The 19,006-nt window shown below is 35.2% G+C and overlaps 1 protein-coding gene across 6 annotated transcripts in view; it reads left to right on the plus strand.

The window, feature by feature from the left end:
- LIPI (lipase I) overlaps positions 1 to 14,410 on the plus strand; it is a 48,291-nt gene extending 33,881 nt beyond the window's left edge. For 5 of the 6 annotated variants that reach the window (XM_017539414.2, XM_017539424.2, XM_017539442.2 and 2 more), the window contains 2 exons: positions 4,039 to 4,215; positions 14,144 to 14,410. In XM_017539414.2, coding sequence (XP_017394903.1) covers positions 4,039 to 4,215; positions 14,144 to 14,231 — 265 coding nt within the window. In that variant the 3' untranslated portion in view covers positions 14,232 to 14,410. The remainder of the gene's footprint in view (positions 1 to 4,038; positions 4,216 to 14,143) is intronic. The other variant, XM_017539450.2, reaches the window with a different exon arrangement.
- Positions 14,411 to 19,006: the final 4,596 nt, after the last annotated feature.

Below are 19,006 nucleotides of genomic sequence, written 5' to 3' on the forward strand. Positions count from 1 at the left end.
TAAGCAATTTTGTCATTGTTTGGACATTATAGTGTGTATTTACATAAACCTAGACGGTATATCCTGCTACACACATACACTATATGGAGTGTAACATAAGCTTGTAACCTAGAAGCAATATATTACAAACCTGTACAGCATGCTACAGTATTGAATACTGGAGGCAATTGTAACATAATCATAAATATTTGTGTATGTAAAAATATCTAAGCATACAAAAGGGTAGAGTAAAAATATGGTGTTATAATCTTATGGGACCACTCTCATATGTGCAGTCCTTTGTTGACCAAAACATCATTATGTGATACATAATGTATTATGTGAGTATACATTTAATTAAGTTTTGGGATTTAAATTGTCTTGAAGATACCACTGGAGTCAAAGAATTTTAAATGATCTTTTATTTTCTTTTTCAAAATGGAAACAGGATTATTTATTCACTGTAGAAAATGTATAAGAGTATATAATAGAAAACAAGGATCACCTATAATTATATCATCCAGAAATATCTACACTTTGCATTTGGTTTATAATTATTCCTCCTCCTCCCTCTTGTACATGCTCTTACGTACAGACACATTCTTTTTCTTTCTTTTTTTTTTTTTAATTATACTTTAAGTTTTGGGGTCCATGTGCAGATCATGCAGGATTGTTACATAGGTTATACACATGCCATGGTGTTTTGCTGCATACATCCCCCCCATCATCTATATTAGGTATTTCCTAATGTTATCCCTCCCTAATCTCGCAACCCCTGATATCCCTCCCCTAGCTCCCCCACCCTGCAACAGATCCCAGTGTGTGATGTTTCCCTCCCTGTGTCCATATGTTCTCATTGTTCAACACCCACTTATGAGTGAGTACATGCGGTGCTTGGTTTTCTGTTCATGTGTTAGTTTGCTGAGAATGATGGTTTCCAGCTTTATCCATGTCCCTGCAAGGGACATGATCTCATCCTTTTTTATGGCTGCATAGTATTCCATGGTGTATCTGTGTCACATTTTCTTTATCCAGTCTAGCATTGATGGGCATTTTTTTATTTAGCAAAATTAGGATCTGATTGAAATGTGTTCTGCATCCTGATTTTTGTACTGAATGTTATTTTTTCTATGCCATTAAAGATTCCTTGGACCAGGTGTATTAATATGCTAATACAGGATGTTAAATGGAAAATATCAATATTGGGTATTCAAGATAGAAGGATGGCCCAGACATATGAGTAATGGAGAAATGAGAGGGAACAACACCAGAGACAGGAGGCTACAGAAGTCGTTACTGTGATAATTCATGTGAAAGGTAATGTGAGCCTGGGTCTAAGTCAGTGGGAATGAAAAAACAGGATAAGGGAGATTCTAGAAGTTTTGGGCTTTAGAATAGGTATGTTATGTGTTTGCATGGTTAATTGAATAAGTGAAAGTTAAGGAAAGAAACCAATCTAGAGTGACTTCAAGTTTCAAGCTTTGTGACAATTTAAAAAGTATAATGCCATTCTACACTAAGCTAAAAGATACATGGAGAGAATCCAATTCAGTCCATTCATTAAAAATTATTGAGTTCTTCTATAGACCAGGACCTGTGATAGGAATAGGGGATACAAATCTGGATAGGTAAGATGTTCTGCTCTTATATAAATCAGGTGTCTGCAGCAGATAGATTTTAAATTAATAATAAAAATGAAACAATGATGTCCATCATTCCTCAATTCAAACAACTTTTAATGAGCATCTATATTGAACCAGGCACTGTGTTAGCTGCTGGGCGTACTGTGATGAGAAAATCAGTCATGGTCCTACCTTCATTAAGTTTGTAGCATAATGAGACATGTTAGGATAGACAAAGAATTATAAAACTATATAAGTAAAATCTGTTCATGAAAAATTGTCTTGACACAAATCGTAGTGTATATGGAAAATTAAAATAGGGGATGTAAATTAGTGGGGTGACTAAAAGCTTCCCCATGATACTATGTTGAGTCCTAAATGACGAACAGGACTCACCGCCCTGCTGCATTCCAGGCTGAAGGACCAATAAATACAGAATATCTGAAGCAAGAAGCATGGCCCTCTTCAAGAGGTGAAGAGAGTTTAGTGTGTTTAAGAATAGAAACTGGGGAAGCAAAAGAAAGAGGGGAAATATAGAGAACACTTAGATATTTTGTAGAAATTAGAACTCATAGGCCATGTTCCGGAATTTATATTTTATTAACTGGGCACATGAAAACCACTGAAATATTTTAGTTGTGGCAGTCAGGTTGAGGCCATAATTGGATTTTTCTTTTGGAAAAGCAATTTGACCTCAGTGGATTGAAGAGAAACAAAGCAAGATGCCGTTGCAGGAATATGGCATGACACAATGGTGTCCTGGGTTTGAAGGTTTAGAGTTGAGATGGAAAAATGAGGGATACAAATCAGTTTTGATATTTCAGAGGTAAAGTCAGCAGATAATGTGGCAGTTGAAAGAAGGGTGCTATCAAAGATGAATCCTAGTTGTTTGACTTGGGTATTAGGTGGTAGTGCCATTTAATACTCTAAGAAAATCTAAGTTTTAGTTTTAGTATTTTTTGTTGTTGTTGTTGGAGAGAGTGTTAGGGAAGAGGAGTAATTTAGATTTGAACCTAGTGAGTTTCAGGCATCCTTGAGACATCCAAATGGACATGTTGAATGACAGTGGATACATGTATCTAAAACTTAGCATACAGGCCTTAGCTGAAGGTAGAGATTTTGCGGTCATGAGCAAATTGTTGGTAATTGAAGCCCCTTTCATGGCTGTGAATTTGTATGGGAAGATAACACATACCTATCTGGCTATGTTGAATTGAATCATCTCTGAAAAATTTAGATAAGTTCATGCAAAGACATTAGAGATATATCTAATTACATTATAGTCTGTGACATTGCAGGTAACCCTGCAAGGAGGTAGCAGAGATGGACTTTGAGTGAATAATCGTGTCCTTTTTCTGGTTTCTAACTGTTGCAAGGAATCAAAAACAGAGCAGAAAAAATGTGAGATGGCAGGAAGTGCTGGGTGCCCCACTGGTTACTCTTCAGCTGTTCTCTGTGTGATTGTCACCTTTGATTAATCAAGTTGTTGTTGGCTCAAAAGAGAAAGTTCTTTAAACTGATTTTTCAAAAAACCTTTTCTTCCCTTCACTTCTGTCCTCTTCTTTGGTCCCTTCCCTTTCTCCTCCTCCTCCACCTTTTACTTCTCTTTCTCTCCTTTTATCTCCTCCTCCTACACCTCTTCTTCTCCCTTCTCCTTCTCCTCTTTGCCATCAGTTTTATCTAGTGAGAAAAAGTGCAACAGAGTAGCTAGAGTTCCTCTTGGGTCAGGAAAGCCCTAATTGACATAAATGGCTCTCTAGGGACCCACATTTCTGGCACATAGGAGTGAGAAATTGAGCAGAGCAGTGAAGAGTGTTATTAGCTGTGTGGCTTTGGGAAACACACTTACGTGCTCTGATGTTGTTTTCTTATCTGTAAAATGGTAATACTCATAGTACCTAATAAAAGGAGTTGTTCAGATAGTTAAATAAGGTTAAGTATGCTAAGCTTAATTACATTGTAAATGCATGGAAAATTGTACTTATTAAACACTATATTTCTGTTTTGAACCTCAGGCCTTTGAAAGTTATTCCTTTCGGTCAAAAATATTTGATAAATTATTTTTAAGTTATCCCTTGAACATATAGTCTATTGAAGGAACTGTGATAATTAAAGAATCTAAAAAGCATATACAGGATGACTTCTCTAATTTTAGACAAATGTACAAACCAGACATCTACTCAGAAAGACATGTCACTTTTTACGTAAAAAAAGCATTTTCAAAATAGTTATATGATGGAATATATTTATTATTATTATTTTGTTCTTCTATAAATTACTGTTTTAATTATTTTAATAAATACTCCAATAATATTTTGTTTGGTCTTTTCCCTATAATATTGTTTCCTGTGGCCTCCCTTATTAGGATTATATTGATTTTAGAATTGAATTATGTTTCAAATTATTAATATGCTGAACATATCAAATTTCTCTCTAGAAAGAACAAACCATTTTATAAACTTCAAGAAGTCAAGATTCTCGCTCAATTTTACAATGACTTTGTAAATATTTCAAGCATTGGTTTGACATATTTCCAGAGCTCAAATCTGCAATGTTCCACATGCACATACAAGATCCAGAGTCTCATGTTAAAATCACTTACATATCCAGAAAGGTAAGAAAATTAAATTTTGATTTCAACATGTTATCTTTTAAACTTGAAACTATTAGTTTGTTAAGTAATGTTTTAGGAATTCATGTATTCAAATATCTGTTGTGTATGTCAGTCTATATTTTACACAAATATTAGAATCTCAAAATGGTGTAAAGTTATTCTTTTCTTGCTTGAATGAAATTTGTTTGGTAATCCCATTGTGTAATCAAAGAAAAAAAACACAATCATTTCAAAGACACAATAAAGATGAAAAAAGTAACAACAATGTCTGCCTTAGAAGTTTACCAGTAATTTCTGCCATAAACATACATATTTACGGAGTGGTGAGAGTCCTTTTCTGCGATTTTTTAGATGAGGTCCAATGATGAAAACTCTCTAAGGAAATAGATGGTCACAGAAGATATACTTTATCATGACTTCCAGCATTATCTTCTTTTTCTCAACTTCACTGCTGTTCTATTGGGAAGACAGAAAAGTCCATTTTCATCTGCTGTACCTAAGATCCTATGGATCACTTGAGATCCAACCCTAAGAATACACTGACAGGAGTGAGACTCTCAGATATGCACTATAACAGCTTGAGGAGAAGCTGACGCTTTACTTTGCAGTTTTATAGCCATCTGTCTTGATTTGTCAGTATATCACAAATATCTCCATTCCCATTAAAATGTGACACAATCCTTACTGTGTGGGCACAATTTTCCTGAAGACGACATGCTCTAGAAGTGTTTTTCTTATTCCATTTAATATACTTTTCTCAGTTTTTTGTCCTCACAATCACAGAAGTTTTCCCACTATCCTTGTTTCACATGGTATCAGTGTAAATTTTTGCTATAAAAGAATCCATATTTCCATTGACAACACCTTGTGAAACCCTTAAGAAACATTAAAAATCTCTTTTATAAGTTGGTCATCTGTCAATTTGCATATGTGAGTTGTCCAAACAGTAAGCATCAGCTGACAGCCAGTAGTAGAAATGGGTGCATACATTGCTAGAAATCTCTCTTCTGTAGTTGACTGTGGTGCTTCCTCTTTATTTCTCTTTGTGTTCCTGTATTTATATTTATATATATATTTATTTCCCAGTTATCTTCCTGTCAATGTTAAACATAGTACACAAGAACCTGTGGAGTGTAAAAATAAAAATAATAAATGTTAAGAATATACATTTAGATGAGATCTATTTCAACAGAAGAGAGTTGGGAAGTCATTTGTAACTTTTGGTGTGATATTATTTAGTCACTGAAAAGTCAATAAATCAGATGTCACCATAATGGCAAAAATCTAGGAGTAGTTTTATTGTTCCTTGCCTATGATTGAAATTCTTACAAAAACACCAAAATATCTGAACATTGTCAGCAGGAACATTAGCAACATCATTCACTATGAAAGTACAGAGTGGGTAGGGATAAAGCCCTGAAGGACTAGAGCTGCAAGACTTTCAATCTGCTACTAATCTTTGCATCTATTATTATTATTTGGGGATTCCATTATCTGCTCATTAGAACAGCATATGTGGTTATGGAGTAGGCATATGTCACTGTTCTAATGAGCAGATAATGGAATCCCCAAATACAGTGGCCTTTTACCATTAAAAGTACGAGTTGTTTTGGAACAGAGAGAGTAATCAGAAGCAAAAAAGTAAATAATAATAATAATAATAATAATAATAATAATAGAACAGCGTATGTGGTTAACAGCATAATATTTTCAAAAGAATCTGGAAATGATTGAACTAAATGCAATCAAGCTGAATAACTAGAGGCGTTAAAACAAGTATGTAAGGCACTCAAACTAAAGCTGTAAAATTTTGGTGTCCATATACATTTAATTAATTTTTTATCAAGGTATTTTTACAAGAAAATGTCACTTCATTAAGTTTTCTCCAATTATGGAATGCTTATATATTTATTATATGTTGGGAAAAAATTGTCGTTTGTCATTATTATGCTGTGATAATTCTTTAATTTTAATGATTATATAACATTTAATGTTACAGCTATTCCATAATCAATTTAATAATTACCCTACTTTTGGGGAGTCAATTTATTTATAATTTTTAGTGCTGTTAATCAAACTGTAAATGTCTTCTACAGAAATACATATGTGCATTTTTGATCTTTTATTTATTTAACAAACATTTGTATAACACGTATTATATGTCAGGCAATATATTACATTATTTATAAATATTACATTATTTAATCTTAACAATTGTACAAAATAGACTATAGCTATTCCCATTTTACAGGTAAGGAAAATGAGGCACGGAAAGATTAATCACATTTTCAAGGCGATAAAGCTAGTAATTAGCTGAACTGAAATTCAAACCAGGGTACTCTGGCTCCAAAGCTGATACTCTTAAATGTTACTTTCTGCTATGTCTCTGAAGTATAAATTCTAGAAGAGGATAGGGCCAGAAGTATTAACACTTGGGGATTATTAGTGTATTTTTTCACTTATTTCCAGTATGTATATACAATTTTACATAACTACTATTGGTGAAACAAGATGGCAATTTCAGTATAACTTCAACAATATGCTTTTTTTCCCCTAATTTGGGAAGAGATATGTTATGTGTCATTGCCTTAACTTTAATTTATTTGAATATGATTGGGGTTAGGCATTTAAAAACATGTCCATTAATCATTTTTTCTTTCTTTTTAAAATTGTTCCATGCCAGTGTATTTATTTCTGCATTTATTCATTCAACACCTATTCATTTATTGCCCAATATGTACCAGGCACAGTTAAAGGCACTTGACATTAAGTCTTTGAACAAAATATATAGAGTCAATGTCCTCAAGAAGCTTATCTCTACCTCCTTTTTAAGGTGAATGAATCTTATATTTCCCCTTTTCTGAATTCCTTCTCTGTGTTATTTTGAATTTTTTTTAGTTTCCTCAACACCACTATTTTGAGTTCTTTGTCTAAAAGTTCACGTAGTTCTGTTTCTTCAGGATTGGTCACTGATACCTTATTTAGTTCATTTGTTGATGTCATGTTTTCCTGGACGCTGTTGATGCTAGTAGATGTTCTTCAGTGTCTGAGTATTGAAGAGTTAGGTGTTTATTGTAGTCCTCACTTTCTGGCCTTATTTCTGGCCATCCTTCTTGGGAGAGCATTCCAGACACTTTAAAGGACTTGGGTCACATTTTGGTCCCGGAGGGCTGATTTGGGGGCCTCCAGGTAGCTCGTTTAGAAGTTAGTATTGGGAGTGGTAAGCTAGGTGTGTGGGAAGGTTCTCAGACCTCTGGGTAGCACGGAGTTGACAGTAGTGGTGGTGGGGTAACCCACTGGGACACAATTGGTCCGTGTTGATGTTCGTAGTAGCTGTGATGGGTGAGACAGGCTAGACCTCAGTTCCACAGCTGCTGGTAGTAGGGCAATAGTTATTGTGCTAAGTGTGCTTAGAAGAGCTCGGTCTCTCCATCTCTCCTCTGGCTGGTTGGCAGCTGCAGCTGAATCCCCTCAATCTTGGCCCAAAGGTAAGGCACAGCACATCATCAAACTCTCAAGATGGTGCCAGGTATAGGCTTGTGACCAGAGAGGATGGAGCTCTACTCATGTGTGCAGAATGAGCAAGAAGCGGTAGGCAGTGCAGTCTGCTCGAGTCTTGGCCTCTCAGCAGCTCATAGCATGGTAGTGGGTATTATCCTAGATATACAGAGCAGAGAGAGCCTGGTTTCCTCATCCCTCCTTGGCTAGGTGGTGGCTGTAGCCATGTCAACTTGAACTTGGTCCAAGGGCAGGGCACAGATGTTAAAATCTTTCATATTTCACTTTTGTCTCTGTCTCTCCTTTTTTTTTCTGAAACAGAGTCTAGTCCTGTCACCCAGGCTGGAGTGCAGTGGCATGATCTCATTTCACTGCAACCTCTGCCTCCCACGTTCAAGTGATTCTCCTGCCTCAGCCGCCCAAGTAGCTGGGATTACAGGCGCCTGCCACCATGCCCAGCTAATTTTTGTATTTTTAGTAGAGACGGGGTTTCACTGTGTTGGTCAGGCTGGTCTCGAACCTCTGACCTCCTGATCCACTTCGGCCTCCCAAAGTGCTGGGATTACAAGCATAAGCCACTGAGCCCAGCCACCCAGGAGAGTTGTTAAGGATATAGGAAGGCTGGAGCACAGTTGACTAAGAAAGTTAGAAAATGGAATTTGCATTGATTGCAATTTTATCTCCTAAAGTAGAATTTATCTTTAGAGCTATCTGCCCTAAAGTGAATTTAATCATTTCCTATAGAGAACTAATACATAAGGAAGGGATTTTTAGTTTTCTTCAAGATGCATGCTTTGGATGACACACATGATTTAAGATATGTTGTGTACCTAAGATTGATGATTTCTTTGACTATTTAGGCATCTTTAAGGAAATATCCTTGATAATTATTTTATATTAGTAAACTGCTTTCTAGATGAGTAACAGTGTAAAAATTTAATTAGTGTCTACTACATTACAAATGCTATTTTTGCTGTCCTTGTAACAAATCTATGAGGTATCCTCTTTGTTAGTTTAAGAAACAGAAATCCAGAGTTAATACACAGAATATATAAGGTTTCTCAGCTCAGAATCACCTTTGTAATGATTTTAAACTAAAATCTTTCTTCAAATTTTTAATTTGTCCTTGTTTTATCTTTTGTTTTTAGTTATTGCTATTTTTACAATAACATACCTTTTTCACTAATTAATATAGTCAATTATTCCCATTGTGGAAAATTTGGAAAACTTAATTCATATGTAATCTTACAACTAAGAGATATCAATTGTTAATATTTTGTTATACTTACTCATAAGTGCATATATTACAGTGGAAGCATGCATTTAATTTTTTACATTATCTGACACAGTCTTTGTGTACATCCATTATTCAACATAGACTGCAATATCCTCAAGGCTCATTATTCACATAGAAAACAATGTGAACACAGTGTTATTGGTTCTATGTTATATCATGAACTGGGTTGTAAGCATTTTTTTCTAACTTAATGGCTATGTTGTATTCCATCTTTTGGGGATTATTAAATTTAATTAGTCTTTTATTATTGGATCCATCATTTTCCCCAAACTTTGTCTTACCATAAATAGTTAATATCTATGCATATGTAACTATCTTCATTTTAGACAATTTCATTGTTATATATGCGTAGAAGAGACATCAAGAAGGAAGAAGGCTTTTAAATCTTCTATCTTGGGTTATGATGTTTACACCTTGGTACAGAATGTTGGTGAGCTCCCAATCATTGTTCTTTGCATAAATTTCTTTTTCTTAGCCACTTATTATAAAGAGAAAGGAAAGAGAAAAGGCGAACAGAGGTGTCCACTATTTTATTTGTTTCGCTATCTTCTTAATCATTTTAACATAGATAAATATTATATTTTACTTATTCATATGTTAAGTAAAAAAATAGGGTGAAGTCACTGGGTTATGCTACAGAGCAAAAGAAAAAAGAAGCATGTAATTTTAATTTTTATGTAAAGTCTAAACATGGATGAACTATGGAAATTTATTAAATTTGTGAAATCTGGAGCAGTTGTTTCTACTCTGGGGAAAATATACGAAAATGAATTTCATGGGTGTGTTGAGCAAAACGCTACATTCCCTGCTGGCTGGAGACGTTAACAGATGCTTGGATGAATGTATGCTTTAACTTTAATTACTTAGATAATTGCTGAAACCATCTATTTGCTTTTTCTATTTAGATCTGTCCATACAGATAATGTGCAATTAGTGAGAATTAGTGCTGCCAAATTATTGGGAATATGAGTTATAAAAATGTGATGCTTTATGGTCCATATTAAACTATGCATGCACTCAACAAGTAATTATCTCTTCTTAACAAACTGTGATAGAGACCACTGCAGAGCTCTCCTTCTAGGCACTTCCAGTGGAGTAGGACCTCAGAACTTAGGGCTGAGAGGAATATGACAGAAGTGACCTGAGATGACAGCTAGAAAATGTTGGGCTAAAGCTGCTTTCAAAAGTTTTATGTAACAGTAAAATTCACTCTTTTGTTGTATAGTTCCATGGATTTTCATAGATACAGAGAGTCATATAATCACCACTGCAATCAAAACTTACATTTCCTTCAATCACAAAAACTTCCTGATGCTGCTTTTTGGGTTTCAAGTCCACCTGCTGGCAACCACTGTGGCCAATTTTGACTTCTCCAGACATATACGTGGAATTACAGTTTCTCCTTGGTTTCTGTGGCAGATTGTTTTCAGGAACCCTGTGCATATAAAAATCAACAGATCCTCAAGTTCTTCTATAAAATCATGTACTATTTGCATATAGTTTATGCACATGAATTTAAATTATCTGTAGATCATTTACAATACCTAATACAATATAAATGCTATTTACATAGTTGCTATACTAAATTATTGAAGGGGTAATAACAAGGGAAAAAAGTCTGTTCATATTCAATACAGGCACAGCCATCTATTTTTCCCCCAGATATTTTTGATCTGCTATTGATTGAATCCATGGATGTGGAACCCATGGATACAGAGGGTTGACTGTGTATGGCATGAGGTCTTTTAAATATTGTTTCGTTCACTTAACCACATGCATATAAAATTCATCTACGTTGTTACTTGCATCAATGACATGTTATTAATGAATAGTATTCTATCGTATAGATATACCACAGTTTGTTTACCCATTCACCAGTAAGAAGACATATGGTTTGCTTGCATTTTTTGATGTCTGTAAATAAAGCTGCTGTAAATATTGGGCATACAGGTTTTTATGTGAACATATGTTTTCATTTGTCTTAGACAGATATTTAGAATTTGGATATCTGGGTCATATGGTAAGTGTGTGTTGAACTTTACAAGAAACTGCCAGACTATTTTTTAAAGTGACTGCACATTTTGCATTCATACTAGCAAAATACAAGAACTCCGTGGACTCCTAAACCCAAACTGCACCTTCACTAGCTTTTTTTTTTCTTAACGTTTGGTTTTCATTTTAGTTTTTCTAATAGGTGTGCAGAGGTACCTCATTTATCTTAAAATTTGCGTGTCTCAGGGGCAAATAGGGGAGGGACGGTGGAGGGTGGGGAGCTGGGGAGAGATAGCAAGGGTCTAGATGCCAGATGTAGGTGATGGGAAGGAAGGCAGCAAATCACACTGCCATGCGTGTACCTATGCAACAATCTTGCATGTTCTTCACATGTACCCTAAAACCTAAAATGCAATAAAATAAATAAATGGGAAAAAAAGAAAGAAAAATGATAATGATCCCTGCCATTTAATTGAGGGTACTTACATCTTTTAATTTAATGTCATTATTGATATTGTTGGGTTTAAAACTATCATCTTGGCTGGGCACAGTGGCTCTTGCCTGATATCCCAGCACTTTGGGAGGCCGAAGGAGGCAGTTCAACAGGTCAGGAGATAGAGACCATCCTGGCTAATATGGTGAAACCCATTCTCTACTAAAAATAGAAAAAATTACCCAGGCGTGGTGCCATGCACCTGTAGTCCCAGGTACTCGGGAGGCTGAGGCAGGAAAACCTCTTGAACCCAGGAGGTGGAGGTTGCAGTGAGCCAAGTTTGCAACACTGCACTTCAGCTTGGGCAACAGAGTGAAACTCTATCTCAAAACAAAAACAAACAAACAAACAACTATCATCTTGCCCTTCCATTTTCTAATTGATCCATCTGTCCTTTGTTCTGTTTCTTCTCATTCTCTGCCTTTTTGGGTGAATCTAGTAGTTTCATGATTCAATTTTATCTCTTTTGTCAATTTGCTAATTCTTTGTTTTATTACTTTAATGATTTATTTGGAGTTTATAACTGTTACTTTATCACAGTCTAACTTTATGTGAGTTTTAGCACTTCACATATAAAATGAGAACAATAGTATACTTATATTTCTCTCTTGCCAGGTTTTGTGCTACTCTATTAAAGAGATATAAATAATTAAGTAAAAGCTTATTTACCCACAGGATTACCATTTCTAGTGCTTTTCAAATTCTTATGTACATGTGTATTTTCATCTGATATAATTTATATATATATAAATATATATGTTATATATATATAACATATAAATAAATATATATATATAAATATATATATATATAGAGAGAGAGAGAGAGACAGAAAGAGAGAAATAAATGATAAAGATAGATAGAGAGATAGAAATTGGAGTGCTATTCAGACATAATGAAGGAAATCTGATCATTGGCAATGACATGTGAATGAACCTAAAGGACATTGTATTAAGTATAATAAACCAGGTACACAAAGAGAAATGCTGTAGGATTTCACTCATATGTGGAATCTAAAAGAGCCGATCTCATAGAAGCAGAGAGTAGAATTGTGGTTACCAAAGGCTGGCCAGTAGGGCGGGGTCGGTGTTAAGGAGATGTTGGTCAAAGAATAGAAAATTACAGTTAGATAGAAGGAATGAGTTCGATAGGTTTATTGTGCAGCCTGGTGACCATAGTTAATATCAAAATATTATATTCCTGAAAAATGCAAAGAGTGGATGTTACATGTTCTTGCTGCAAAATAACTATGTGAGGTAATATGTATTTTAATTAACTATATTTAACCATTCCTCAATGTATTTATTCTTCAAAACATAATGTACATAATGAATACATAGAATTTTATGAATTAAAAATAAGCAAATAAATAAAAAATGAAGTCAAATTTAGAGGCCTCTTTGTTAATGGCAAAAGAAAAGGAATATTAAACAGATAGATGTGGTGATAAGTTGAGCAAAAGCCTTAAGGAGATTTTTCAAGCAAAGAAGCTTATATATTTTTTGTGCTTTGGTATAATAATACGTATGGATTAAAATACAAAACTAGATTGTATTTGAATTTTAAAGATTTTTTAATCACTAGATTTCTTTTTTATTATTTTAGATCAATCTTACACTTTATACCAATGTAATACGTTCATTTTAGTAATGTGTGGTAAGCACAGCAGTAGAAGTACAATATTCAGTATGCTTTTTGAAATTAAAAAGATAAATACATAATATTCTTCTCCCTTGGTAATTCAAAATATATCACAAAATTACTTCCAAGTTATAGTGCTTTTATTTTTTATTGCCTGGAGAGAAGGAACTATTAAACATAAGATAAAAAAGATACCCAAATTCATGACAGTGATATTAGATAAACTTTTACAACATAAAAGGAGAGCGAATTAATTTTTCTCAAAGGCTTGGGTAAAATTTAACATTGATAAGCATTGTGAACCTGCCTAAACTGTTTTGTAATGCTTGTAGAGGCTTTGTAAAATATAGGTATTTTTAAAAAATCATGTATTTACTACATACTTACCAAGAGAATGTAATTCAGTGCTATGCTAATGGGGTTGTGGGCTTTTAGTTGATTGTAGAAAACACACTTGTCTTACTGTTTTATTATAAATATGTGAACAGTGCTTCAGTGACTTGACTTCTCAGAAAGCTTGAAATATTAAATATAAAATCTATCCAAGATATAGAATACCTTAAGCTTTAATATTTCCATTTTAGTAGGTGGCATGAGAGGACTGATTAAATCGCTTTGGCAAAATTTGCCTATGTGATTCACCCTGATTCTCTTCTGGTGGCCATGATGATGGAAGGAATGGCCTGGTCACTGAGTTGAGTTCAAGTTTCAGTGTATAACTGTATACACTGATACAGTATACACTCATACAATTAAGTGTTCCAATAAAGCAGCAAGAAAAGAAGTGAAACTGATTTTTTTCTTTCTCATAAGGATTATGTCTGTTTCATCCCTGCACAGCAAAATGGGATAGAGTGGAAACGATCCTATAGATTTGTTCCAACTCCCTGCATTTAGAGAACCAGTTAGTTACAGGCATGGACTACAGTATTCTAATATTTACAGGAAATAAACTGTTGTTTTACTAATAGTTATTTTATTGTTCTCTCCCTTTTTTTCTTTCACAGACCACCACTTTGCAGGTATAATATTGAACTTAAAGAAAGAGAGGAAGTATTTCTTAATCCAAACACATGTACACCAAAGAAAACATAAAATGCTGTCTTCCATCAAATGCACTTGTTTGTGAATTAATGGACTTGTAAATGAAACAATGTAATCAGTCTTTATTTTACAATGCACTGTTCAATTTGAGATTCAGATATTTCTATTTCTTGAAAAAAATTTTAGGAGTCAAAAATAAAGAATAAAAAAATACATACAGTTAAACATTCTGAATATATTATGAAAGTTGTTCATTTTTGTTTAATTTTTCTGCTTCCTCAATTTAATACTTATCATTGACTATTTACTTATTAAGGTAAATTACTTATTATTAATGAATAAATGTCTTTTGAAAAGTAGAGAAGTTTAGTGAATACTTAAATTCACTGTTTTGAAAAGAACCATTCTACACCTTTCAGATCTCATTAGTAAAAGAAATGAATACATTATTTTATTTGTAATTTTCATTTGGAGAAGTCACTTGTATTAATGTGAACCTGGCAGACATATACACCTATTTAATCATCTGCTTGGCATCTTTTTATTTTTTTGTAGATAATGGCTTTGTTTCTATGGAGTACAATAAATAACCTATGAATCAAATACTGATTCCATTGCTTACTAATGGTGTGATCTTGAGTAAGTTAATTTACTTCACCATGTCTCAGTTGCCCAAAGAATTTTTATGAAAATTGCTTTTCATAAAATATTTTGAGCAGTGTCTGTTCATAATGACAATAATAAAATGATAGCTAAATCTTATGTGTATCACGTGTTCCTGGAACCATTTAAATGCATTATACATATTCATTCATGTAGCCCTTATGAAAACCACATATAGTTAGCCCTATTGTCTCCACAGTAGAAGAAGCCAAGAGACAGAGGCTGAGTAACTTACCCAGAATCACGCACAGCACCAGAATTCAAAACTAAGATGCCTGGGTCCGTGTTCTTAACCCCCACGTTAAGTGAATCTCCAAAGCTCAGTATGTGTTGTCTGTTAATAACTAGATTTACAAGTGATCACATACAAAATCATAATCTAAATGTTCTTAGCATTCTCCAATTAACTTGTTCAGTTCAGGAATTTCTAGCGCTGCACTCTCTCTCACATATGTCTGAATGCCCCCAAGGATTTATATGTGTTTCTAATGCACTCTGCCAAAAGCAGTCACAGCCTCTGTGAGCTTGATTGCCTGCTAAATTAGTTTGCTTGAGCTGCCATAACAAAATACCACAAACTAGGTGGCTTAAGCGCAAAAATTTATTTTCTCACAGTTCTAGAAGCAAGAAGTCCAAGTCAAGGTGTCAGCAGGCTTGGCTTCTTATTGAGGTGGTTTGGCTCTATGCCCCCATCCAAATCACATCTTGCATTGTAGTCCCCATGTGTCAAGGGAGGAACCTGGGGAGGTGATTGGATTACGGGCACCATTTTCCCCATACTGTTCTTGTGATGATGAGTGAGTCTCATGAGAACTGTTGGTTTTAAAAGTGAGTTTTCCTGTTCTCACACTTCACACTTCTGTCTCCTGCCACCTGCGAAAAGGTGCCTGCTTCCTCTCCCACTATGATTATAAAAGTTTCCTGAGACCTCCCGATGTGAGTCAATTACACCTCTTTCCTTTATAAATTACCCAGTCTTCGGTATTTCTTTATAGCAGTGTGATAATGGACCAACACTCTTATGAAACCCATCTTTTTGCCTTGCAGATGGCTGCCCTCTTGCTGTCACCTCACATGGTCTTTCCACTGTACATGCATGTCCCTGGTGTCTCAGTGTGGCTTAAATTTCCTTTTCTTATTTATTTATTTATTTTTGAAACGACATCCCACTCTGTCACCAGGCTGGAGTGCAGTGGCACAATCTCCGCTCACTGCAACCTCCATCTCCTGGGTTCAAGGGATTCTCCTGCGTCAGCCTCCCAAGTAGCTGGGAATACAGATGTGTGCCACCATGCCCAGCTAGTATTTGTATTTTTAGTAGAGACAGGGTTTCACCATGTTGGCCAGGATGGTTTCAATTTATTGACTTCGTGTTTCGCCCACCTCAGTCTCCCAAAGTGCTGGGATTACAGGCATGAGCCACCGCACCTGGCCAATTTCCTCCTCTTTTTAGGGGACCAGTCAGATTAGATTAGGTCTCAATCTAGCAGTCTTGTTTTAAGTTAATCACCCATTGGGGGACCCTATCTCCAAGTATAGTCACTGAGGAACTAGGGGTTAGGGTTTCAAAATATGAATTTGTGTAGGGACACAGCTTATCACATGTGCCATGACCCGTTAGTATCATAATGATGTACTTTGATAATAATCCACTTGAGAGTAAATTGGGGCCATTGTTGATGCTCACCTGGTCGTAGGTGAAGGTGCTTGAGGTATTAGATACATGTTCTAGGACTAAACATAAACACTCCACTTTTTCTCTAGGGATTTAAGCAGTGCTGCTTGCACCTCTACTGTCTGACAGACCTTGATTAAAACATTTCCTTCAGTTTCCATTGCAGCCCTTCCCTCCACAGTCCTCTGCAGCCCACAGAGATGCTGTTTCTCTCTTCTCCACCACTTGGGCATCTGCTCACAATCTTCATACATTCTTTAAAATACATACATGCACACACACACACACACACACCCCGCTTCATGCAATTTTGCTTTTCTAATGCTCCCCCATTAATTTTCCATATATTCCCAGAAGGTTTTCAATCAGTCTATGACATTAATGACACTTAAATGAAATGCACTGCAAATATGTTACCAACAGCAGAAATTTTGTCCCTGTCTTCCTGATTGCTCAGGACCTTGAGTTAATAGACAAGGCCTTCCTTGCCAGAGGTAATAACAGTCTTCCAGACTAACTTAAAGACATAAACTTGTGAAATGTGTCCATGTTGCCATACTGCAATATCTTCTCCAGTATCCCAATTCCTTCCACCTTTTTTCAAGGTAAAAGTTAAGACAGAAAGGAAGCCTTTGGAGCTTGTCTTGATGGCGGTGAGGAAAGTACACTCCTCTGACCTTCAATTTAATTGTCCTCAACCAATCTTTTTAATTGTATTTGACCTTCCAAATTTGTGAAAACTACAGATCAAGAACAAGAGCAAAAATTGCACTTTTAAGGGGCCAGTAATGAGACCCAGGTATTCCACAGCAATTACTGGAACAACAAAAGAACAAGTAGGCATTATGTACAAAATATGTTACACCAGGCTGCCTTGAAGACGTGATGTTCTTGATCAGATACAGCATGAGGCAGAGGAACTAGGTTCTTTAAATTTTTATCTTTCAGGATGTCTACTTCACACAGGTCAGATAATCTGACTGAACATTGCTTTTCAAAGCGCCCCCTCAATGAGGTAGTTTTATTACTTATAGGTTACTTTTTAAAACTTAATTTATTCATCTAATTGAATAAGTTGTGACCTATGTTACTGATGTGCCTCCTTGGATTTCCACTGAATTATAAACATTACATTAAAATAATAAATCGCCAACAAACCAACAAATAATACCTTTGTTATCTATCATGGTAGACTGCAATTTCAAGTGAACACAATTTGGCCAACTGAATTTTTTTTTAATATACTACTTTTTTTTTTGTTTTAAAGGGCCAGGTATAGTGGCTACTTGAGAGGCTGAGGCAGGAGGATTACATGAGGTCAGGATTTAGAGACCAGCTTGGTCAACATAGTAAGATTTGGGCTTGAAAAAAAAAATTAAAAAATAAATTGCATTGTCTAAATAGGCTGTAACAATGTTCTAATTTACTGGATAATTGTTTAAGAGTGTGTGTGTGTGTGTGTGTGTGTGTGTGTGTGTGTGTTGCCAATATAGATGAGGCACAATTATGTAAGGGTGTTTACAATTAGTTATATTTATAAAAGTGTTGTTTTGGGTCATAACATATGGCTTAAGCATTAATCCTATTTTTATACATTATTACAATAATAATAGCAAATATGTAATGAGTATTTACTATGTGCCAGTCTTGTTAGGGGTAGAAGGTATCCAAGTCTCATAGAACCCAATATGTTACCGGTAAAGAGTATGTGAGTTACCAGCAGCGAATCCATACCGGTCTGCAGCAGCCTCATTTTATCTTTTGGAGAGGCAACGTGATAATTGCTGAACCATCACCTGAGATTCCTAAGTGGGTGAGGGAAGAGCCCTCTCCTGCCCCACTCGTGCCTGTCTGACTGCGTGTAACAGCCTGTGACTTAAGTCTTTTACTTGCAATATATTAGTTATCCCTCCAAATGCCCTATGTTACATACTCTTATCATCCTCATCACATGAAGGAAAAAAGAAAAAAGAATATTTAGACAATTAATATTGGAAAGACATTTTATTGCATTTTGAGTATTATCTACCGAGTAAACAATAGACATCATGTAAATGTGAATGAATGGGTGCTTCTCCAGGTGGCACAAGCAACATTGTCAGACAACACTAGGGGCTAATTTTGGAGCTATGAAATGTAGGAGTTCAAAGCATTTACCATTTTCATTCATAATTTTTCTTTTCTCTGAATATGCAGTACTTGAAAAAAAAAGAAGAAAATCTTGGAGGTGAACAGCTGGTTATACAGATGGTGTTGATGAATTGAATTTGGATTTCTGTATCATAGCTTAAGTTTCTGGAAGGCAAGGCTCTTGGCTAGAGGTAGAGTTATATCTCACAAGGACATAGAAAAATGTGTTTGCATGCAGGCTAGCAGTCATGATTAAAATGCTTTAAATGGAATGTAATTTTGCAGAAAGTGTATTAAGATTCAAAGCAACAGATTATTCACCCACATTCACTTGGATTCAATTGAGTACTCTTCCAGG

This window comes from Cebus imitator, unplaced genomic scaffold, assembly GCF_001604975.1.
Source record: "Cebus imitator isolate Cc_AM_T3 unplaced genomic scaffold, Cebus_imitator-1.0 Scaffold7, whole genome shotgun sequence".
Taxonomy (NCBI): domain Eukaryota; kingdom Metazoa; phylum Chordata; class Mammalia; order Primates; family Cebidae; genus Cebus; species Cebus imitator.